The 23,604-nt window shown below is 48.7% G+C and overlaps 6 protein-coding genes across 6 annotated transcripts; 4 read left to right on the forward strand and 2 right to left on the reverse strand.

Moving 5' to 3' along the window:
• Window positions 1–100: 100 nt before the first annotated feature.
• Pmar_PMAR013742 (Methylmalonate-semialdehyde dehydrogenase, putative) lies at window positions 101–3,336 on the forward strand (the record flags this gene model as incomplete). Its single annotated transcript, XM_002765630.1, has 10 exons — window positions 101–138; window positions 345–415; window positions 554–664; window positions 708–811; window positions 1,015–1,155; window positions 1,563–1,688; window positions 2,084–2,241; window positions 2,287–2,365; window positions 2,449–2,550; window positions 3,191–3,336. 10 exons carry the CDS (start codon window positions 101–103, stop codon window positions 3,287–3,289), a joined length of 1,029 nt encoding a protein of 342 aa, XP_002765676.1. The 3' UTR covers window positions 3,290–3,336.
• A 113-nt stretch (window positions 3,337–3,449) lies between these two features.
• Window positions 3,450–12,468, forward strand: Pmar_PMAR013743 (ATP-dependent RNA helicase, putative; the record flags this gene model as incomplete). Its single annotated transcript, XM_002765631.1, has 28 exons — window positions 3,450–3,616; window positions 4,169–4,367; window positions 4,412–4,468; window positions 4,519–4,654; window positions 5,216–5,303; window positions 5,335–5,427; window positions 5,471–5,555; window positions 6,059–6,186; window positions 6,231–6,435; window positions 6,728–6,810; window positions 7,050–7,182; window positions 7,231–7,319; window positions 7,361–7,442; window positions 7,514–7,599; window positions 7,647–7,715; window positions 7,764–7,901; window positions 8,244–8,412; window positions 8,463–8,554; window positions 8,601–8,726; window positions 8,772–8,901; window positions 8,947–9,099; window positions 9,277–9,394; window positions 9,444–9,535; window positions 9,755–9,853; window positions 9,904–10,557; window positions 10,609–10,737; window positions 10,778–12,098; window positions 12,290–12,468. 28 exons carry the CDS (start codon window positions 3,450–3,452, stop codon window positions 12,466–12,468), a joined length of 5,100 nt encoding a protein of 1,699 aa, XP_002765677.1.
• A 788-nt stretch (window positions 12,469–13,256) lies between these two features.
• On the forward strand, window positions 13,257–15,481 carry Pmar_PMAR013744 (hypothetical protein; the record flags this gene model as incomplete). The annotated part of the gene is made up of 3 exons (XM_002765632.1): window positions 13,257–14,240; window positions 15,193–15,323; window positions 15,373–15,481. 3 exons carry the CDS (start codon window positions 13,257–13,259, stop codon window positions 15,479–15,481), a joined length of 1,224 nt encoding a protein of 407 aa, XP_002765678.1.
• An 801-nt stretch (window positions 15,482–16,282) lies between these two features.
• Pmar_PMAR013745 (meiotic recombination protein DMC1, putative) lies at window positions 16,283–17,104 on the reverse strand (the record flags this gene model as incomplete). The annotated part of the gene is made up of 2 exons (XM_002765633.1): window positions 16,283–16,938; window positions 16,981–17,104. 2 exons carry the CDS (start codon window positions 17,102–17,104, stop codon window positions 16,283–16,285), a joined length of 780 nt encoding a protein of 259 aa, XP_002765679.1.
• A 626-nt stretch (window positions 17,105–17,730) lies between these two features.
• Window positions 17,731–18,225, forward strand: Pmar_PMAR013746 (hypothetical protein; the record flags this gene model as incomplete). Its single annotated transcript, XM_002765634.1, has 1 exon — window positions 17,731–18,225. The coding sequence occupies one exon, from the start codon at window positions 17,731–17,733 to the stop codon at window positions 18,223–18,225; it is 495 nt and encodes a 164-aa protein (XP_002765680.1).
• Pmar_PMAR013747 (protein C14orf155, putative) lies at window positions 18,164–21,912 on the reverse strand. The gene is made up of 19 exons (XM_002765635.1): window positions 21,818–21,912; window positions 21,688–21,759; window positions 21,196–21,314; window positions 20,936–20,997; window positions 20,806–20,890; window positions 20,597–20,761; window positions 20,457–20,535; window positions 20,336–20,412; window positions 20,212–20,283; window positions 20,032–20,166; window positions 19,863–19,973; window positions 19,693–19,801; window positions 19,495–19,652; window positions 19,321–19,445; window positions 18,975–19,100; window positions 18,871–18,931; window positions 18,658–18,820; window positions 18,340–18,611; window positions 18,164–18,273 (listed from the first exon to the last, which is right to left on the reverse strand). The coding sequence occupies exons 1-19, from the start codon at window positions 21,873–21,875 to the stop codon at window positions 18,232–18,234; spliced, it is 2,091 nt and encodes a 696-aa protein (XP_002765681.1). The 5' UTR covers window positions 21,876–21,912; the 3' UTR covers window positions 18,164–18,231.
• Between the last annotated feature and the right edge of the window lie 1,692 nt (window positions 21,913–23,604).

Genomic DNA, 23,604 nt, shown 5'->3' on the forward strand with positions numbered 1-23,604 from the left:
AAACTGTGCAGGGTGTGGCCAACGGTGTTGATACTATCGTTCCGCGAGCCGCTTGGAGTGGTGGCGGGGATATGTCCTTTTAACTTTCTGCTATGATACTATGTGGATGTTCCCTTTGGCGGTTACCGCTGGAAACACGTAGTACAGTTGCAATATGTGTTGGCTTTCCTCAGCTGAGTTCAGGAGTTTACATACAAATTTGGGTAGAAGTGTAAAGAAACTGCTAAAAAATTGCTAAAATTTTCTGAGGATTTTCATATTATCACCAACACACGTAGTTGACTGAGATTAGATGGCTATATGGTCTCTCGTAGTGTATGCAGTTGTTGCTCGCGCGGGTTTAGGTTCATTCTGAAGCCCAGTCCTCGTGTGCCATTGACTTCAGTTCGCCTCATGGAGCTGCTCATGGATACAGGTGGTGACCTACAGCTCCTCGTGAAACGGTCTTACCACACCATTTTGATTAATCGCTAATGCGTCTCACCTGGGTAGAGCTCATCTTCTGAGAAACGAGTATAGTCTGCTGATTCGGATATCGATCTGAAGTTGGCAGGTATTCCTGATGGAGTTGTGAACATGGTCCATGGAGGGGCGGAATCGGTAGAGTGGATCTGCAAACATCCGAGTATCAAGGCGATCAGCTTTGTGGGGGGCAACACTGCAGGTATGCACTGTTCATCAGCAGTGACCTTGGACTTATTGTTTAGGTGAATTTATATTCCGAACTGGTGCTGCTCATGGTAAGAGGGTTCAGGCTAATATGGGGGCTAAGAATCACTGTGTGATCATGCCCGATGCTGACAAGGAGGATGTGAGTGCTTTGTGATTGATTTCAATGGAGTAGTGAATTCGCATTGTTATGGTATGAGTCGGTCATCGTGCTGTTCGCTTGCATCAGCCGGGTTCAGGAGTTCCCCACTAATTATAGGAGCTCATAAATGTTAATGGAATTTCCTCAGAATTTTGATATTCCCATGTGCGCATATCTTCCTAAACTGCCGTGATATCGTGTAGGCGCTGAACATGGTAGCCAACGCAGCGTTCGGTGCAGCTGGGCAACGCTGTATGGCGCTGTCGGTACCGGTATTCGTGGGGAAGGCGAGAGAATGGTTACCTGATTTGGTGGAGAGAGCTAAGAAGTTCAAAGTTGGACATGTGAGAAAACTGGGGGTGTTGTTGTGGTTGTTGGGCTCAGTGTGAATTGTGGTTCGACTAAATAGTGGTTTAGTGTAGATATCATTGTGAATATAGTAAATTACTATTAGTAATACTACTAGTAACTACTATTACTATTAGTAATATTAGAATTTGTAATTTTGGAGGCTCTCTATTATTTGCCTTTTGCCGCGACAGTGATGATAAGAGGATTCATGTCAAGGTATATTCTCGACCATTCACACACCGACTTTCGCCGTTACTCTTTACACTGTAGTTTATGTAATTGGACATAGGTGGATAGCCGATGGCTCATCAACTTAGTTTTTGTTGGTCTAGTGAGCGTCTCGTGGAACTTTGCAATCGTTTGTATATCTCTTTCTTACGTGCTTATTAGTTTGGTATAGGGTCTGGATGCTAGTGCTGATTTCGGTCCACTGGTATCGAAGGAGGCAACCTCAAAGGTGGAGGGCATCATAGCTGGGTGTACGGCTGAGGGGGCGAGGTTGTTGTTGGACGGACGACATCCTCAGGTGAGAGTATTGGAAAATAGGATTTGATTTCTGACTGGGAATTTACACACGAAAAAACGTCAAAATTTCGTCGTTGTTATCATCTCATGTAGCCGCCCATGTGGACATATTCCCACATAGGTTGGAAACCCCATCGTGAACAGCCCTGAATCATCCCAGGCTGTACGACTCGTGAAGTGTTCTCCTTGGTTTGCGTTTGATGCTTGATCGTCTCTATTTTTTCCTAGAAACCGCTAGTCACGGAACCGTTAGAGTGTTAGGCCGGTTTACGTCAAATGGGTGAAACTCCATTATATACAATTTATTATTGTGGTTTATCGATATTTTTCTAGAGCGATAGCGGTGATCGATGAATGCGAGAAAATTGCATGTATGATTTCCCCCTCTCACTGTAGGTGGAGGGGTATCCCAACGGTAACTTTGTGGGCCCTACAGTGATCGCTGGGTGTAAGCCTGGCATGACATCCTACGACCACGAAGTGTTTGGGCCAGTGGCTACCTGTGCTGAGGTTGATACACTACAGGAAGCCATTGATCTTATTAATGCTAATCAGTATGACATATGCGTGCTCGAAGGGCTCGTTCGATGCTGTGGTAGGTTTGGCAATGGCGTTGCTATTTTCACTCAAAATGGGGCTGTGGCACGTAAATTCCAGACGGAAATCAACGTTGGACAGGTAAGAGAAGAGCGCCAATTTAAACCCGAGGAATCGATCGATAACACGTCCAGCTTGGTGCTCCTGTGTTGTTTGTTTGTTAGGTTGGTATTAATCTGCCGATTCCTGTTCCGTTGCCGATGTTTTCCTTCACTGGCTGGAATAGGTCTGCTTGGGCTAGTCTGAACTTCTATGGGAAGGCTGGGGTGAGTTGTATATGAAATATTAGGGGAGTTTTAATATTAGAAATAATATATAAGTATAGAAATTAATAGGGCAAGAATAATATGGAGTTTCACCCGTGATAGGAAACAGTTGACTTCGCAAAAACTGTGTTGTCGGTCATGAGGACAGGTTATCAAGGAGTAGAGATTGTCCAAAACTGGCATAGACTTCTCGGCACTGAGGGTAAAAATGACCAAAAAATTTTTTGCGCGATTTGGATTTATGGGTAATCAAGCATGGGGAGCTCAACGGTGAAAGAATTAGGTCGAAAATCGTCAAAATGAAAGAAAAAAGTGCCCGCCCAGTTCGCGCGTTTCTAGATGGCGCGTACTGTACACGTTTTGAATTTACATGGAGTATTTGGCCACCTTACGTTGAACGGATGAAACTCCAAGATATACTCGATATTCGAATGAAATATAATGGAGTTCCACCGCCCGTTTTACGTGAAGTGGCGTAAAACTCGGTGAAAAACGCGATATTCGCGGCCTGTAGTAGTCGTGAAACGCGTTTTTCACAAGTATTTTTCATGTCCAATGTTAAAGGGGAAATTATGTCGTGTATTTGCATCGAATGATGAGTATAAGGCGGTTGGGAGCGCACACGTGTGCTGCTGTCGAGGTTCAATTTTACACAAGGATTAAGACGATCACTTCGAGATGGAAGGAGCCGGCTGGGGATGTTACGAAGCTGAGTGGAGCCTTCCCAACTCTTAGTTGATATATGTATTTTTGGGTCGATTTTTTATTTGCTATTGTGGATTCTTCCGGGTGGGAGTACTTTTTTAAACTATCATGAGTTTTATGTTTCGAAGGTCTGTAGGGTTGGGCTTACTTAATAGTTTCTACGTGGTTTTACTGACCGAGATAGGTTGTTTGTTATGCTCTCGCAAGTGGAGGAGTGGAAGCTGAACGATGACTGGTCTGAGGACGAAGATGACGATGGAGTTTCGGTGGAGTCGGACACTAGCAGTAGTGATGGGGAGGTGATTGACGAGGAAGGAAGGGAGGAGCAGCAACAGGAGGAGGAGGGGGAGCAGGACAGAGGGTAAGTGTCAACTAGTTGGGGCTAACATGCGGGGATATGCACATGGTCAAATACGGTTGTTGGTGATAATAAGAATTTTGAAGAAATTGTTGTTGGTTTTCGCAGACTCCTACCCAGCTTTGTACAGTTAGTGAGAAACTCCTGAGCTCAGCTGAGGAAACCGAACGTATATTTTTCAACACTGAGTATCTGTGAGTTGATATTTCGAGGGTGAAGTGAATTGGTGAATGAAAACTTGAGCGGTTGAGCGTCGTGTAGTTTGGGTATCCCTAGACAAGTCCATCTACTTCCTAGCGTTGATATGTGTGATTCTCACATGAGTTTATATATCTATTTATATTATAACATATCCCCATATATGGATATGATCATGTCATCTTTATCGTTATTATAAATATTACTTTGTTAATTTATCACTAAAACACGAGTGCCGACGTCCTCGAGAAGGGCTTCCTAGTAGTATATGATGGTCTTCATAACTCATTCGTTATAGTAGGGCCCTTTCTGAGTTGTAGAAATTGTAGACGAGCCAGTGTGATGGTGGTAGTTCAGGTACGTCACTGGTGAGCCGGAGGAGAAGGCTGAGGAGGATGAGGAAGACGACTATGTAGACCCCGACTTGGCAGATTATGGTGCTGATGATGACGATGATGAGGATGACGAAGACTTTGCATATTTCGATGAGGATGATGACGATGATGATGACAGTAACATGAGGAAGCTGAGGCAAATGGCTGGTGTTGATGGCAAGGTGAGGTCTGTAGTTTGCTGAGTTGGGTTTAGTGTAGCTGCCAGGTTCGCTTCCCTGAGGGGGAGTGCACGGCGTTGCCAGTTTTCCGAGTGGGGGAAAAAGTAATAGTCACTTCACCGTAGGTGGAGTGTTATGATATTTGTGCCTATAGGTGTGTAAACGGGTGAGGCGGAATAGAGTTGCTTGTATCGAGGGCGATACTGGGTCTGGCAAGACTACGATAATACCGTTGCTTCTGCTGGCTGAGGATGACCAGGACGTGGGCCCGAACAGAGGAGCAGAAGCTGGTAGGGTCTTGTTTGATTAGGAGGAAAGTGTCGTAGACTGAATTTACATCTAGTAGAATGATAATAGGTTTCTAATCGGCAGTTTGCGGGTGAGGTCCAGGAGCTTGCGAGTTTCATCTCTATAGTAGCGCATTGGGGGTGGAGTCATTGGCGTCACTGTAGGGTCGGTCGAGATTGGTGATGAACGATGGCTACGAAAATCTATGATGTTTTTGGGTTTACATAGGCCAACGTGTCTACGCTATAGGATTTCCGTATCGTACCTTACGGCCTTTTCTCTCACCGTAAACCGGTGATGGCGGCTTGCTCAACTATAGCTAGGATCGTTATCATCTATAAAGACGTCGTGTGCTGTAATATAGTATCGCAATAGTGTATTAACTTATTATGACGGGGGGAAGCAGGACTACTGATCCCATCGAAGGGATAACACTCTCTTTCCTCCACTGGAGAGGAGTGCTGAATCCATCACTGCTCGCTGCTCCGCCCCGATGAACGTATAAAGATATCATCAATTTGGTATGGTCGTTATGTATGTAGTTAAATTGTGTCGATTTTTAGGGAGAAGGTTTGCTAAGATAGTGTGCACTCAGCCACGGAGGATCGCGGCAATCCAAGTGGCTCGCAGGTTGCAGGGAAGGGATGATGAGTATTACATCGGAGTGTTGGTGTGTGCTCAGAGTTGCCGGCTTCTGCAACCCGAATACCTTGGGACAAGTGACTGGTTATCGTGTATCGGGCCATAGCAACGTGTCGGAAGATACGCAGATCGAGTAAGTCGACAGATGCAACACGCATGTGGTTACGGAAATGTAGGTACGTCACGACAGGTTACCTGTTGCAAGTGCTGATACACAGACCCGACGATGTTCATCTCTTCACCCACATTGTTCTTGATGAAGTAGGGGGATGAGTGCTGTTCTGTGGTATTTAGTATATTAATATTTATATGCCAATATTGAAATTTAATTTCGCGCACGCCCAACAACTGCGTGCATGTTGGCACAAACTAGTCGTGCCTCCGTTTCACGCTTTGTTGATTGGTTCTCAACCTGTACATTTTTGGCTACGTTGGAAGATTCTCCTTGTGCTATTCCCCATCACCCGTCTCACGTGAAGTGGCGTAATACTCTGTGGAAAACAGGATATTGGTGATATGCAGTAGTCGTGAAATATGTTTTCATATCAGTAGGGTGAAACTCCATTATTTTTAGAATTTAGTAATATCCACTTGATATTTATAAAATGTTATGCTTATATTGAAGTTTCACCCGTTTTACGCGAAATGGCGTAATACTCTACGTGAAAAAAGGAGGCGGTATTGGGCGGGCAGGTGTTTTTCCTACGCGAAGTGAAATGTGTTTCTTATTAGTGTTCTTCATATCACTGAAGTGAGGTGGTCAGGTCCACGAACGAACTTTGGATTCGGACTTCCTGAGTTTGATATGCAAGCGACTGTTGTTGAGGCCGGAAAACGGTGACACCAAATTGGTTATTATGAGTGCCACTTTGAACTCGGATCTGTTTTCACGGTATGGTATCGCTCGTGTCGCGATAGTAAGGAAAGTTATGTCAGGTACTTTGCTGATTTGAATAACAACTCGCCGCCCAAAGCGATCACAATTCAAGGCCAGAGGTTTCCTGTTGACGACATGTATCTAGATGATATGCTACAGGACGGAGAATTGGGGGACGAGGCGAAGAAGGCTAAGGAAGAGTTTGAGAAACTAAAGGAAAAGATGTGCGATTTCGACGTGGTCGTTTTTATCGTTGCTGACTTGGTGATAGGAGGAGTTTCACCTGTGATGTGAAAAACACTACTTCATATTTCACTTTGCGAAAAACGCAGTGAAACAGTGAATAACGCGTAAAACACGTGATGTGTTTCACGTGATATGGTATGACTTCTCCAGTGTACTTATCCATATACTATAGATGTTGCGATATACTATTGCGAATATCGCGTTTCTTACCTGGCATGTTACGCCACTTCACGTAAAATGGGTGAAACTCCGGGGATATTAGGATCCTTGGAAATCTTCTGAATTGTCACTGGTGGATGTTTTCAGTCAGAGTGGCCGAGATGATTATGGATTTGCTACCGGAGGAGGGGAAATGCCGCCATGGGAGGATGATATCAACAGGAGAGCGGAGCTGTGAGTGTCGAGAAAGGGCAGCATCGTGTGGCAACAACGGTGTTGGAATATATATTCGCTACCCTCAGCTGAGCTTGTTACCGGGGTTTGTATATGGAGTGGGATAGATGTACAGAAACCAATGAGAATTTTCCTGAAATTTCCTCAAAGATTTCATGTCGACCATGTGCATATTTTCGGAGATATACTTAACTGTTTTTTTTGCATTTCTCGAGATTTGTTGTTATATGGATGCTCAGATATAAGCCCACTCAAGACTTGCTGGTCCATATGCTGTTGACGAGGGCGAAGCGTGGGAGTACGACACTGGTTTTTGTGCCGGGTAAAGGGGAAATAGATTCTGTTATGGAGGATCTGGAGAGAGCTTGCAAGGTTGGATGTCGCGCGCCCCGAAATTAGTGATAATAATTCTACGCTTAGGGTGCCAGTCCAGAATCTCAGAATACGTTTGTGAACTATGACGAGACGTTGGAGTCTTTGAGGCTGCCGTTTGGGACGGTGTATATACGGTAGGCGCCTTGCACCGTTCATGTTGACTTATTTTCCGTAGAGTATTCCCCTTACACTCGAAGTTGACTAAGGATGAGCAGGATAGAGCGACACAGCAGCCGATGCATGACGAACGCAAAATCGTGAGCATAGCCTTCTCTTGGGGTTGTACTGTTCTAACGCATGTAAAGTCTTGGACTTTCGTTTCACTCAGGTGCTGGCCACGAATATTGCCGAGTCGAGTCTGACAGTATTGAATGTCGACTTGGTCATTGATACGGGCTTAAGGCGAGAGAATGTGTAGGGGTGTAGAGCGTGCTGGTGTGGTTTGACGGTTTTTCAATCAGTTTTGACCACGAAAGGCAGGTGTATAAGTTGACCCACACCTGGTGTTCGAAGGCCAGTGTCAGACAGAGGTAAGGAAGTGGGTAACTGCTCGGCTGTTAATGTGCGCGAGCCTTCAGGGCTGGTCGTACGGGGCGGGTGTGTGCGGGGACGGCAGTACGGTTGTTCACGAAGGAGTTCCATGACCAGTACATGGATGAGTATGACAGGCCTGAGATCCTATTCACGGACTTAACTACGTTGTTCCTGCAAGCAAAGTAATAGAGGCTCTCCCAGGGTGGGGAAATACTGTGCTTGCGTTTTTCTCATGGAAATGCATTGAAATTCGATTTCTCGGGTAATACGGCGAATATTCATATAATCTCTCAGCACGATGAATGTATCCATATAAGAAGTATACGCTAGGAATTCGGTTGGCTATGCTCAACTACATGTGTTGGTGACGATACGGGATGTTTGACGAAATTCGGGGGAAATCTTGTAGGTTTTTGGAAAATTCTACCTGCATTAGTGTATAGTGAGTGAGCTCAGCTGAGGAAAGCGAGCATATATCCCGACGCTGGGCTCTCCACAGGCATTTTGATTGGGTTGAATTGTAGGTACGTGACTGAGTTTTGTAAGGAGGCGGCTCTACCATCGTATCTCTTCGATGCAAAGCACCAGCAGTTGCTGAGTGCGCAGGAGAAGAATAAGACTGCGGCGGGGTCGTGTAAACCGTCGGAGTTGCTGCAGGCATTGATAACGCCACCGAGGCAGGAGAACGTTAGGGTAAGGCTGAGTTGAAGGAATTACGGTAGGGCAGGTGGTGGTGGTGACAGGCCGCTGTGGTGGACTTATTCCATGCCGGCATTCTACTTGAGAGGCCCGATGAGCTGAGTCCGTTGAGTCTGTTGGGAACTCTGGCGACGAGGTGAATAGTGTGGGAATTTTGGAAGGATGACGAGTGGATTTTTCAGACTACATATTGATGCACATGTGACGCGTATTGTCTACTACTCGTGGCTCATGGGCATCCCGGGCGAGGGGATACTTTTGGCGGCGGCTTCGGTGCAGGATGGCGATGTGTTTCGCTTCGCCACTCGGTGAGAGGTCCCGGGTTCGATCCCCGGTAAGGGCGTTTAATGCAGGTATCAGCCTGGGTATGAGGACCGCTATAGAGGCGACATGGAGAGCTCTTTTTGGTGGCGTATTCTCTTCGATGAGGGTGCCTTTAGCGAGCCTATAATGTTAAGGCGGCTTCTCGTGAAGTACATCGAGGTAAGCTGCCGGCTGCAGCTGAGAAACAGTCGCACTGCGTATTAGGTGGGAATAGCGGCGGGCCAAGAAGCAGGGTGTGGCGGGTCTACGGCTGAGAGGATATTCCATAACAAGTTGAGAGACGAGTCGTGGTATCCGGCGGCTGTGAATCTCCAGGCCTTCAACAGCCTTGTCAATTCGGCAAGCAAAATCTGCCATGTAAGATCAACCTCTATTATCACGGGTGGCCGACTTTGTCCAAACCGGGCAGAGGGAACCAAAATGACCACACGATAGAGAATTTTCGGTGTATTCAGAATCTGGAATTATTTCTGTTTTATCACTGAGTGTGATAGACCAGAAATCGATTACGCGTTCAGTGTATGTTTTTCTCAGGATTTCTGCAGTTGGTTGAGCGATGACATAGGGGATAAGACTACTCTTGTTATGCTCGAGAAGCTCGATGGGCATTTACGGGGAAATCTGGCCGTACTCGATATGGGCGTATTCCAACGTGAGTCAACTTGCAACAGCACATTTTATATTCAACTTTGGTGTTGCAGAAATGTTGGCTCGAGAGGTCGATGAGGCGAAGAGTCTATTGTGCATGGGTTGCAATAATAGGGTCATCACGGGAGAGTACTCCCAGCGATTGGTGATACTGGGTGTGATAATACATAGCTCGACGGTCTGTGTAGTAGTAGAGTAGGCTAGTGTGCGCGTAACAATACGACCAAATGATCAACTACACATGTTAGTGGCAATATGGAAATTTTAATGAATTTTTTTGAGATCGTGTGTAAAATTTAACAGTGAGTTAACTCCTGAGCTCAGCTGTCGACGATGACGATATCACTTGTCATTATCTGTTTAGGACCCCAAAATCGAGGAGTGTGGAGATTTGGTGAAGTTCGAGAGGCTACCACAACAGCTGGTGATGAGACAAGAAGACGCCTACGCGACGTCTCGGCATGTAAGCTTCTGCATATCCCTCATAGCGCCTTGAATGTGATTCCTTTTCAGAACACCCCGATGCACCAATTGGTATTGAAGTTGACGGGCAAGGCGCCTGCTGGGGGAAATGCTGATTATGACGGCAATGAACACAGCTTTGAGTTCCAGCCTGGAGAGGACAATCGTTCGGTGGACAAGAACATTATGATGCGGGACTCGGAATTCCAGTTCATCGCTCCTGTGTCGGTGCGGCTACTGCAGGCCTTCTATGATGGTCGATACCAGTGCACGGTGAAGCCTGACAGAGCGACTTGGTCGGACTGGGTGAAGCTGAAACGGCCGCTCATACCCAACGTGATTCGGTGGCGGAAATACTACTCGGACACGCCGGACATGATATCGGCCTCGAGGGTTAACTCCCAGTTCCACGTGCAAGTGTCACCGAGGAACCCTCCGGGGTGGCTGGGCAGCAAACCCAGCATGTCGTCACCTGCATCGGGGTCGGGACCGGTTGACCGCAGACCGACGGACGTGGTCGAGGGTCCTGAGCTCTATTGGGGTATAGTGGGGAAGATTCAAGCGTCGTCGAGTCATGGGGACAACAGGAGGATCAACGACGCTCGAGCTGATGGAGTCACAGTCCTACCCTGTCGGTGTCGGAATAGAGTGGCGATGGTGATGCTAATGGCCTTCTTGCCGTTCCGTCACGGCTTGGCTGCTAAGGTGAGGGGCATCTCGGTAAGTGTGTCGTAATGGGGTCGTTGTTAATGCTAGGTTGACGGTGCTTGGAGGATAACCCACCTCCGCCTGGCTGGGGATGCGTGGCGTGTTGTGCATCCGATGGGGCCCATCACAGGGGAGATGCTGGCGAGAGTGGCCAAAGTCCGGGACCTTATGGCAGCTGTAGGGAGTTTTTGCCTTTCCATTGGAATTGTCGTTTCAGTCGGTATTACTGCGTGGCCGTGACTCGACGAAGCGGCGAGCTGACACGTCGGTCGTTGTGAAGTCTGTGGTGGACGAGGAGGACCTCGAGGCTGAGAATGTCGAGCTCTTGCAAGAGGCAAGTGCAGTTTCTTATTCTGGAATAATATATGTTGCTAACTGTCAGGTTAGGGCTGTGCAGAATCAGCTCAGAGATGCAGTACGGGATATGATAAGCTTGGCATCGTCACCAACTCCGCCGAGGCCTCGGGTGACTGGTCGTGAGAAAGAGCTGTGGCTGGTGGATCCATCCCCCGCGAACATCGCTCGCCGTATGGAGCCCAACTTGAAGAAGTGCCGACTGCTTGTCCAGGCGCTACCAACCGGGGAAGGTGTTGTTGCTGATGCCGGCACGTCTCTTATGGACTTCTCGGATCTCACCGATATAGCGCCGGCACCGTCGAACCCTTGGAAGATTGACGACCCAGCTGATGTTGTTGTTGATACTCCTGCTATCGCCGCTGGAACAGCTACTACTACGTCTACCGCTCGTGACGAGATTGCTGCGACCGAGGTTACTCTTGCCAAGGAGGAGGTTACGGCGACACCAGCAGACGATGATGAACAGCGTGTATCGAGCGAAGCGGTGGCAGCTATTGAATCTACGACTATGCAGGCTTCTATTTCGGCTGAGGCAGTAGAGGCTCTTTCGACGTCCCAAGTGGCTGATTTGCCTGCCGCTGCCACGCCTAGCCCGGAAGACACTGCGTCTGTCGCTACCGTTGCTGAGGAGGCCTCTGTTGATGTTGTCGGAGCAGATGAGGTTGCAGTTGATACGCCCACTCACCCGGTGGAAGAAATTGAGCTACCTCCTTCTCCTCGTATAGAGGAGAAGCCAGAAGTTGCCGTCCCACAGAAGAAAGAGCATCCGGGTGCCGATCCAGTGGGACAGCCGCAGGTCGAAAAACTATCACCTCGGGAAAAGCCAACGTTGGACCCCTCAGATGCATCTGCAGTATCTCTCGTGGCGAGGACAAGGAACGAATCAGTTGCGGATTCCGAATTCGAGTCCTGCATTTCTGAAACAGAGATCAAGGAGACTCAGGCGCTTCTCGGTGGTGTGGGAGTCCCTCCGTCCTCCCGAGCCATCCAGCCTGTCGCCTCCCCCTCACCACCGTCGCCGCGACCCCCGGTGGTGAGGGAGAGTTCTCCACCGGCACGAGAAGCTCCTCGGAGGAGGACGCCGCCTGGTGCTCCACCTGGCAGGCTGATCGCTGCAGTAGCAGCATCACCGTCAAGGCCACAGGTTGCCCCTGCTCGGTTGGATCTGGAACAGATCGTGCGTACGCAGCTGGGTGGTAGCTCTGGTGCAGCGTATCGGCAAGGCCTGGCACGGCTTGACACTCTGGGGTGGAAGAGTTCAGAACAAATGGACCATATGAATTCACAGTGGGACATTTCGAAGTCTCACGTTCCGAAGGCGGGGGCAAATGGAGTTTTGAAGCGAATTAAAGTACTCCCTATAAAGGGTCAGGACGAGCGAATCTTGATGGCCCCTCGAGTCGATGCGGCGTTGAGGATTTCGTCGTCTTCGAGGGGCGAACAGCCACCAGTGGGGCCACTGAGTGGATCGAGACGGGAACCTCCTGGGAGGCCGGCGTACTTGGTGTCGAAGTCTCAGGGCAGTTCGAATACGCCTGTGGAGACTTCTAGAGAGGCGACGATGGCTGGTCGGACTTGTCCCCGGATGAGCGACGAGATGGTGCAGCAACTATTCAGAAATGTAGCACTATGTGATGTCTATTGATTTGTATGGTATGTCGTGATCCACTTCTCTAAGGAGTGTATGTTCATCTTGAGCAAATTCGGAGTTTAGCATTTCACGTTAGCAAGTAGTGTCAGTAAGTGACTACTGCGCAGATCTGTTCTAGTGCTTCGGCAGTCGATGCTTTTGTTGCCTCAGGCTGACTTGGCGGTGACGAAATACGAGGCGACCAGGGAGGCGATACTGGCAGAGCGAGACCTGGAGCTTGATCGGATCATCTCCTCCTCGGCCAGGAATATACGGAGCTTAGTTGACGAGAATGGCTTCCTCTACTAACGGTTCGAGCACCTCTTGCGGAAAATCGCTATCACGTATTCTCTCACTTGAAAGTGATGATGAGGACGTTGTGACCGGTCATCACTATTACTCGAGTGATCGTTCGTTTCCTTCCGATTACATTATCTGAGATTCTCTAGCGAATTAAGCGTTGTGTTATGAAGTTGCGGATCACCGAACGAACAGAACCGTTAGTGTGAATCTTTCTGATTGTGTCGGTAACGTTTTCAAATAAGACTTCAGTGATACTGGAGTTGTCACGCTGGCTTGAGATCCCCGGTTCGAATCCCACTAGAGACAGTTCTTCGTCATTTTTTGTGCACAGCGATCTTACTAGCTTGTCACTTCCCAACGACACATTCTAGTTTATTTTTCCATACACATTTATTATTCCAACAGTATGGCAATTTATGATTACGAACTTTACCAGCAATTCAACGGCCAGCCTTCCTCTTCCTCATCGTCGTCGTCGCAACTGTCGAATGAATCTGTTGACTCCTTCCAAGACGACGATGTTCTCCTCAAGCTGTGGTCTACTATTCACCGCTTAGAAGAGGAGTTGAAGCATGAGAAGGAGTGCTCGGAGAAGTTGACCGAGCAGGTTAGGTCACTCTCAGACAATCTCCAACTGTCGGCATCTCTGGTTGAAAAGCAGCTGCAGCTTCCGTGTGTAAAAACTCCCTCGGTTAAGGACTTTGACATCAACGATGAGATTGATACCAATGGTATGCGCCCTGAAGATGAGAAGGCCGCACTGGACGCCCTGGCAAGCCTTGCCGATGTCGACAAGCCCTTCCCCACTCACGGTGTGCCTCTGTGGCATGTACTTCGCGCCCTTAGTGGTGTTGAAGAAGATCGCGTCTTCACCGTGAGAAGGATCCAGAAGCTCGGGTTTGACTCTGCTGTTAAGCTGAGAGAGTACTTCTCAATGTGGGGAGAAGTTTCTAATCTATTTATACTGCATCGTCAGGCTAAGGCATCATCAGTTTCTGACGGTGACGGCAGCAGCAACAACTCTGCCGTTCGTGTTCGTCCACCCAGTGTTGGTTTCGTTGTGATGGAAGACCCCTTGGTTGTGAGGAGAATACTAGCCCAGCCCAAGCATGTTATTTATGGTCACACATGCGATGTTCAAGAGTTTGAACACAAGCATAAGCTTTTGTTGCCTCCTCCAGGTCTCGGTGGTGAACCTACGACGGTCCTTACCGCACCTACTGGTCACTCTAAGAAGGATCTTCAGCCGCCGATGGCATCAGTGAATAATACAGTCGAAAGTCTTGACCCCTTTGGTGTTTGGGATGGCGGTGTTGATATGTTCTCCTTACCTGGCTATGGTACTACTACCAGCTTTGATTTCCCTGAATGTGTGTTCCCACAACACACTGTAGACAATCGCTTATCTATTTTCTAATATGGTGTATAACCTTATTATGGAAGGCTGCTGCTGAGCATCTGTCATTTCCCATGAGTTACTCTCCTCCTCTTCTGCGGACTATTACCACTATTGCCCGATAATGGTTATGATGATGTAAGCGGTTGCAGAGACAGTGGTTAAAGACCCTGTTTGTCGTTGAGTCTACTACCAAGGTGGCTACTATCCCTTCTGACCTCCAGCGTATGGAAACTGTATAACTTTGCTGCTTGCCAGTGTTATGTCTCTATCTGCTGCTAGTCGTCAGCATATCGGGTTTGCATGCTGCTGCTCTCGTTGTTAGCATTCATCGCAGTGCTAGCCACGATGTTCCCACTTTTATTGTAAAATTAAAAGCATAAATTGTTCTCAGCAGCCTTTTGCTGGTCGTAGTCCGGTGCTCCTCTATTGCTGATAGCATTTGTTATTCCTTAGGGAAGAGTTCACTGCTTTTGGTGTAGTTGATCACCTCGATTCGTCGGAATGTGTTTTATCATCATAATAATATTTTGGGATTCCTTAGCGAAGGAGTCCTCGAAATTTCTATTACTTCTCACTATTGATAATGAGATGATCAAAATCATTGACAACCTCAGTAGTCTTCAATGTTCTCGTACTATTTCAAGTGCTTGCTGCGAAGGCAAGAGTTGTCATTGTTGTTCTATTTATCTAGTTACTGTACCTTATGATGATGGCGACGCCTCTCCAATGCATGGAGGCGGTCGTATTCTCATCTGTTTATATTATCTGAAGCCTTGTTCCCCGAGTAATTTTCTGCGATTGCTTTCGTGAAATGGGTTCGATTTTTTCATTGTGTAGAGTATGTTGGTGATGAGGAATTGTTGTTGAGTTGTCACCTACAGAGGGTGTATATTTACTGTAGCTTTCTGACTTGTCTCATTCACTGCAACAAGGTTCGCCTTAGGCAGCCTACGAGACCGAGATGGACTGGTTCATGTTGCCATTCTCAACACTTGGGGTTGTTCAGGTCATGGAGAGCCTTCTGCCTCTCACGGGTTGCGGAGCTTGCATGATGCTTTGCACGCATTCACTTTCGTAGGAATATGGAATATGTCACTATAACAGTGTAGTGATCTCGCATCAGATACATTTTCTGTCCCCAGTATTCTATGTGGAGAATGATGCGCAATATGGCGGAGACCTGCGTCTGTGCTGGTCTCGGGGCATCGGGCATCGTTGCTGAGGTTTGGTGAGCTCCTCAGCGGATGGATCGGTGATGTGATCGACGCGATGTCAGCCCTCGTGATTCACCAGCACACAAGAGACTTCGAACCGTAGCACCTTTCATGACGTCCTTGCTCGGCCGTGCTCTGGTCTATATAGTGAGTTGGAGTGAATTCGGTTACTGGGTGACGAATTTTCAACAGATTTTCGGTATGATATGCAGCGGTAATTTCACCTATGTGTCAACGACTACTCCCAAAATGGAACCGGCGAGCCGTCTGCTTGGAGAAATCAGCAATGACGCCTCCATAAGAGTCAATTCAGCGTACTGCTATTCACACGTCGAAGGAAGCGATGCTGATCGTGCTCAGTTTCTGGGCATTCTTTTGCGTCATTTCTGGGATATACATGATGGCCACAGGTGTCATCACTTTAATATATTATTATAAGGTGGCCCGCGTCAGTCATCATCATCATCATCTGTGATTCAACTTCACACAGGTTAATGGATCTGTTGTTCAGAGTGAGCGTCATCAGGAGCTCGCAACGACCTTCTTGCGGAGGACGAGTTGGGGTGTAGGAATGTGTCATGGATGCTCATGTACTCTAGTCTCATTCAGTTTGGTGCTGACCGCGAGGCCAGTGGTGGCCAGTCGGTCGCATTCTCCCCGTTCACACCAACAACAGGCGTCACGGCTGAAGGCTATCAACAGCAATAGTGGCTTCCGATGCTGCTTATGCAAATTCTGGTGAATCCATTGTCGCAGTTGTTCACTCGTTATGCTGGTTTATGAAGTTTGTTGAGTTATCATAAAACTCAATACCAACAATTAGGGAGAAATCGCAACGCAATCGATAGTAATACGTACACTACACGACGAGCTCATTTGCTGTGTTGATTTGGTGAGGACGATCTCCCTTTGAGATGATTCCTCAACTCTATTGATCATGAGTCGAATATTCACCGCATGAGACCACGTCAGACCGAGCGCTGGTTTGAAAGCATCGCTCTGGTTCGAATCGAAATCAGCGGTAACATGATTACTGACTACCACAGCGGCACGTTGAACCCAAGCGGCTCCTTTGAGAGCAACTGCCAATCTGTTGAGTAAACTCTGCCGTTCGGCGAGGACGGCAGCATCGGACCCCTCAGATTTGTCGCCCTCCATACGGGACAGGATGATGTCTTCAGTGCATCGAGCGGATGCGGCGACACTATCGATGACAACTAGACAAGGAACCCCTTCGCAAGTTGGAATTGTCTTCAACGCCTCAACGCCTCGTATCAAGTCCAATAGATCGTCGCACTCTTTGATCGCCATTCTTGACAGCATGCCCTCAATGGGAGCGTGAGGTGACCTGTGTTCACATAGAGATTGGAATCGCTCGGGATGGAGTGTTCTCTCGCTGTCGAACCAGAAGACTCGACCTTCGCCAGCTAAGACTGCCACGGCAATAGACATCAAAACTTGTGTTTTACCGGAGCCTGAAGATACCCCTATTGCTCACAGCGAAGAATTGAACTCACCTGCAGGGCCATAGAGCTCCACAAGCTGAGCGACCGGCAATCCTCCTCGTAAGAACGCATCTAATGAGGGCATTCCCGTGGAGACATATTGGCGTTGGAGATGGCCATAGTCACGAGCCGACATCCGTGCGGGAGCCAGAGACTGTAATACAGCTTATTAGTTCATACGCATCTTCGGAGTTTCCAATACCTTGCTGATTGAGAGGAGCCACTTTTTGGAAGTCGAGCGGGACACGCTACACTCGTCACTGAGACCGTGGGGCTCACGGCTGATAATCGTCGAGGTGGGCAATGCAGGCCATCTCGAGTGCTTCGAGGGGTCGACGTTGGACTGACATGGTGACACGATGCAAGGTATTTACGGCGAGGATTACTTCAGAAGGATGCAATGATTGACGTTTGCTCCTGTCTCTCCGTGAGCCATGCATCCTATTTTTAACAGCTAAGGTTTGGAATACGTTAGAAACAGTAAACTAGTTAATCGGTTACTCGCCCACATCCCTTACTCATGACGACTCAACAACAAGAGTGTAGAATACGACTTCGAAGGATGTGTATAACCACGACGAAGAACGAAAAGTTGTGACTTCCTTCACGCGTAAACTCGCCGATATGTCTAATAATTTCAAATGATGCAGCCTCCTTTAACATAAGCAGCTTGTTGCGAGGCTTCTGCAGTGCACATTACGGACATCGAGGCGGTTTGCTGTTGAATTATGCTTCCTAGGCAACTCCGTAAGCGTCAGCTAAATGCCTCACACCCGGCACATTAGCTCTGTACTGGCCCGTAACTTCAAGGAAGGTCCAGTCGTCCAAGACATTCGAAGAATCGTCAACATGTGTCATCGTCGTTGCGATGGAGGCGTCACTGGACATGTACGCGAGAACACCGTACTCACTGGTCACGACAACCGGCCGAGGCAGAGCAGCGACGGGGCTCGACCTTCTCCCCAGCTGCAAGTCATTGCCTTCACAAGTCGGAAACCTATATGGACTGTACATACTATCGTAAGTAGGTTCGACACGATTAGCACGATGAAACTGCGAGGCTGCTCAGTGGAGCTCCATAGGAGGAGTGGAGCCAATGGTCGTCATTCGAGTGGGCTCCCGAAGGAACTGATATGCCCCGCACTCCGCCTCTCAGAGGCGGCCTCTGGCCGATCTAACGCAGCTCTCAAAAATTGTCAGACGAAATTATCGAGAATTACCACGAGTAGCAATGCTGAACAGTTGAGGGAGAAATAAATATCTTTACTTCAGGAGATCAGCGAACATCTCATCATCATCAGAGTTCTAAAGACAACACACCACTGCTATCGCCGTACAAAGGTTCGTCCTTGCTCAGTAGAGGTGCGTTACCTCAGCGGCCTGCGTCTGCTGCTGTTGTGGCGACTTTCTGCCCTCAGAGGTCCTCTCACGTGGTGGTGGAGGAGGCGGCGGTGGCACAACCTTCTTCTCCTCAACTGGTGGTAATGGAGGCTTCTCTGCTCCATCATCAGCATGCTTCTCAGTAGTCGAAGGAGGTACAACCCCAGGTTCACCCACGCTAGGCGCAGGTTCAGTTCCCGGTTCCTCCATCTTTGCCGGAGATCCAACATCCTTCATATGTTCCTCCGACAGTGGAGGTTGAACTGAAGATACCCTCACTCAACCTAGCCCCCCAAATCATAACATTACCTTGCGGGCTGCTGCCGCCCTCACTCGACTTGGGCGTAGCTATACTCATCACAGGAGCAGCCGCAGTGATATCCTCCGACATCCCTCGGTGTATTCTCTCCATCGCCTCCAGCTTGTGCGGCTCCGCAGCATCCTTACAAGCGGAGTAGAGATCAGACACGCGCTGCCACCACCACAACACTACTATTCGATTCAAGCTGCGAGTAGTCCTACCTCCAATGCAGCCACCGCGTCAGGCTTGCCTCCTATATACTCCCCGTATTGACGTCCAAACCTAACAGGCAGCCCATCCTCGAGGCCTCCAGCGCCCCCCCCACCTGTCCACCGTCATCCATGCCTTATCCGCGTGCCTCAGCAGTTGCAGTACGTGCTCCCCAGGAGAGTCCGGCGACTCCATCTCGGCCTTCAGCACGGCCAGATAAGCGGCTTCCTTGAGCAAGAACCTACAACAAGGCATTGATACCATTCCAAGACCCGCTACTCGAACGTTGGAATATATGTTTGCATTCCTCAGCTAAGCTCAGTATTTTCTTCACCAATTATACAACTTAACGTACGAATTCGAATAGAAATGTACAGAAACCACTAGGGATTTCGTAAAATTTCCATATTGTCACCAACACATGTAGTTGACCACGTGTATACATTCCCACACTGCCCTACTCAGTGGCGCCAGTCTCCGCCTTCTCCCTGGTCTTCACCATCTTAGCGTCCATCTCCGCAACCTGGTTCGCCGACACCGATGTGAGCTCATCATTCCCCACCAACACCACCGATTTGAATGTGGCCTAATAAACTTCCATCGCTCCGCCTCAACGACGGGACCAGTTTCCCTACAATGTAACCCTTCAGATCAGCCTCTTGACGCTGATGAAGCTGCTGCTCAGCTATCCTCGCTTCGAAGTGCTCCGACGTATCCTTATCACTCCGCATCAGTTGTCCCTCTGCCTGCTCAATCGAACTCTTGCGTGCCGCCAACGTGTCCAACTCCTCATCTGTGAATGTCCTTAGCAACACCAACAGAGGCGCTCTCACTGATTTCCATTAGACGCTTCTCCAGCTTCTCCTTCTCCTCCTCCAACGTCTTCATCTGCCCTTCTATCTCCTCCCCATTCGGCTTCAACGCCTCCAATTGTTCGTGAACCTACACCGATGGACGAGGTCCCAGGTTCAATCCCCGGATGGGGCATTTCCACACTCGTTACCTCCGTATGCATGTTCTTAACCTGCTCCTCCAGCTCAGCTATCTCAGTCGCCTGCGTATCAACATCCTTATCGATCTCCACCATCTTAGCCTCGCACTCCTCCACAACTTCCTATAAACAACTTCGATCGATACCACACCTTTCGCAACTCCCAGCGGTACACATGTACCTTCATAGCAGCCTCTCGCTGAGCCAACGACTTGATCCTCCTCTCCTTAGCCAAACTGACTGTACGATGCAGCTGACAGGTCAAAGTGGCGACTGCAGCAGACGGCACTTGAGGGCTAGTCGACGACACTGGGCTCTAATAAAACAACGGAGTGCCGCTACGCTCGAAGGCGAGCCATACGTCAGCTTCCTTCTGCATGTCAGCCTTTAGTCTCCTCATCGTATTCAGCACCTTGTCGTGGTAGTGATCATCCTAAAAGTAGTAAAAATGATTCGTCTTTGAGACTCCTTCCAAGTGATGCTACTTTCCAGTCCAGCTTCAATGCAGTGACCATCTTCTCGAGCCAGGCAACAAGCTCCTCATTCACCGGCAAATCCTCACCTACCACCGCACTCGGATAACCTGACGAATGCCTTGTTCCTTACTTGTCTGCATCACAGACTCCAAGAGCTGCTGCCAGACCGTCGCTTGCCCCCTCAGACACTGCCCCAGCAGTCTGTACATCTACACATGCATAAGGAACTACAACTTGACGAACCGGATTCTCCAGCCCTCCTCACACTACCATAAATCTGAACATCTTCTCAATGGTGATGTCCTCCTCCTCTTCTGCCTCCTCCTCTACAGTGGCGCTACCAACGCTGGCCAGATCTCTCATCAAGACCCTTAGACTAGCATCGCGAGCACACAGACCGAGCAGCTTCTCGAGACACTTCGATCGGAGGAATACCTACCGTGTTAAAACTATCACCCTATAAATGTCTAGCCAGTCACCTGTCTGAATGTAAGTGCGGTGATCTGATTCGGCGGGATACTCTGCAGTTGAGTTGGTGACACGCCCTCAGGAGTGTCGATAAACCTGTCACCCTCAGTGTCACCACTCCAAGAGGCACAACAGGTCTACCTCTGCTTGGCATCGTTACCGAGAGCTATCTCCTCGTTCCACCGGTTGAGGCTTTCGACAAGCTGACAAGATTCGCAATATATCCTCCTCAAACGCCCTTCTACTACTACTACTACTACTACTACTACTACTACTACTACTACTACTACTACTACTACTACTACTACTACTACCACCACTACTACTACTACTACTACTACTACTACTACTACTACTACCACCACCACTACTACTACTACTACTACTACTACTACTACTACCCCAGGCAGCCTTCTGACCGCGCTGCCATGAGCTCCCAGCTCGTCTATGTATGCCTCTAACATCTCCGACACCTCCTGACAAGTTCTCAGACCTGTTGTGGATCCTACCGGGAGAGAACCTGTGATAAGAGATACCCTATAATCTCGTAATGGTCTCAACTGGAGAGGCCATTAGGGCACTATCACTAGAGTCGCTGCTAACCAACACCGAACGGAACGCACAGCGCAAATACAATAATCCACTTGTACGATTCCTATAATGTGGGTAGACCAAATTATGGAGTAATTTCTCTCGACACGAAAGCCCTCTACGAAACTCAAGCGAGAAATCTCCATAGACGGATAATTTATACCACAAATTATCCATCTAATGACCCGAGGCGTACTACACCTGAACAATTTACACGCTAGAGACTTGACATTGCAGAAATCGCGCCCGAGAAGCATACGGAGCCGAGAGGATCTCCAACTGACGACCACCGCTATCATTACCAGCCGCACTGATGTCCTCCATGAGCTTGCTGGTAGCAGAGGCAATTTGCTGAGTGCCCTGTCTAACTTGACCTGATGACAATTCATACCACACCTTCCACAATTCTCCTCCTCCTCGTGGTAGTAGTACGTCCAACCAATTCTGACTGTTTCCGCACTTTACTCAATGTTGACTGCAGCCAGCTCATATTCTTGTGGAATACAATTATTCAATTGAATGGATATAAAAAATCCTAAAGTAGCTCAAGCGATTAACCCTCAAATTTCCAATGACCCCTTCCGTATGCCCGATTCACTATGTAAAGCGTTTGCCTTTTCTGGCGGCGTTTCAAGCTTCTCTATTGGCTCTTCTACCTCACCCCATCTACTCTCGCAAACCTGATGAATCTTCTCGCTCTGAACATGCACGTGAAAAGTCACAGACGCTTCTCGGCCGAAGCCGGTAGAGGAGATCAGTCACGTCGAATAACAATGCCAGACACCAAGAAGGCCGCTAGCGCCAACCCCGAACTGCTTTCCCCAGCTGGAACTCAATTCTCCTCAACTGCGTAAACTCGTGATAAATTTCATAGGGACGAATCGCCGTAAGGTGGCTGTTGAGAGCATGCATTGCTGCTGTAGCTGAGGGGACCAGAAGACCCTTATGAAATAACATACGAATTAACATAAGCTGGTACGATGACTCGAGAATAGAATATGTAGTTCCCTTAGATGACTTCATTTCTCAAGCGTCACGAACTTTCGATTTCGTTGGGTACGGCAGCCAGCAGAAATTTCTCTGTGAGGGGCCTTCGATCGAGGGAGGGGTGAACTTCCTGTTGGAGGATGATGGATACACAACAAGCATCGTGACAGAGGGCCCTACTGGTCTGTCCATCAGTGGCTTCAGGAGACGAACATAGGAGACCCCCAACACTCCCACTCCGAATATCCCCACTCATCTCTGTCGATCTCCTGCAAGTCGCAGTCAAACTTATCAGCAAGCGAGGTTGCAAATTCTGGAAATAGGCGGAGCGGAGTTCGCACCTTGACCGACGCGGATGCGCACCTTGCGCCCATATATGACCCTGATACCACACTGAGCGCAAATCGTCTCCCACGACAGTCACCTGGAACCTATCCACAAACATAGCCGTGAAGAGTTCATTCTTGAGATGAATGAAAGCGAATCCGCGGTTGTTGCCCCAGCCGGACTTCACCGCAGCTCGCTGAAATCCACAACCGTCCTCGAGTACACCAGCGAGAGCCCTACAGAAAATCGTAGCAGTCTTCAAGGCCGGACTCCGACACGACCTCAGACATCCGCATGTGATAGTCATACCTAGACCGATTCATTAGAGCCTCTCCCCTGCCGAGGAATGCCTCTGATGAGCAGTGTGGTGCGGTGCTCGCTGCCGTCCACTAAGTCGACCAAACAGATCTTATGGGCTCTTTCATCGCCCATGCAATCATGCGAGGTCCACCGACCCGCCTCGCCCTCTAGCCTCGTCGAACCAACTCGCTCGCCGACTGAGGGCCGCAGCCGACGTTGGCGCTGGAAGACATGAGATATGACCCAACTCTCAGCAGTAGACGCCCATAAACAGCTCGTAGTATCGTGCCAACGAGCAGGGTGGAGCTACAGCTGTTCAACGCCTCAGCATGACCCTGTAAGCAGATTCGCTGATTCTGTGGCACCCGGAGACCCACCTCTAGCCTACCAGTAGGCATTGCAGCTGGGATAGAGAGAATAGCTTCGCCATACGCAGCGTATGATACGCTCTTGCGATGATTTTATTGGAAACCATTGCGCCCTCAGCCAATCAGCCACCACGATATTATCATCACAAGGTGACCAAGGAGACGTCTAAGTGACTGATGAGGACTGGATGGGCGGAATCATCAATTCACCACAGAGGTCATGTCGCTGACACAGCA

Source organism: Perkinsus marinus (genome assembly GCF_000006405.1).
Source record: "Perkinsus marinus ATCC 50983 genomic scaffold scf_1104296975428, whole genome shotgun sequence".
Lineage (NCBI taxonomy): Eukaryota > Perkinsozoa > Perkinsida > Perkinsidae > Perkinsus > Perkinsus marinus.

Coding starts and splice junctions, on each gene's coding strand:
- Pmar_PMAR013747 (XM_002765635.1), bottom strand. CDS start 21,875: ATGAGCTGGCTGCAGTCAACATTGAGTAAAGTGCGGAAACAGTCAGAA. Junction 18,612..18,657: donor GGGCGGCAGCAGCCCGCAAG/GTAATGTTATGA, acceptor GGGTATCTTCAG/TTCAACCTCCACTGTCGGAG. Junction 18,274..18,339: donor AGCAGACGCAGGCCGCTGAG/GTAACGCACCTC, acceptor TGTTGTCTTTAG/AACTCTGATGATGATGAGAT.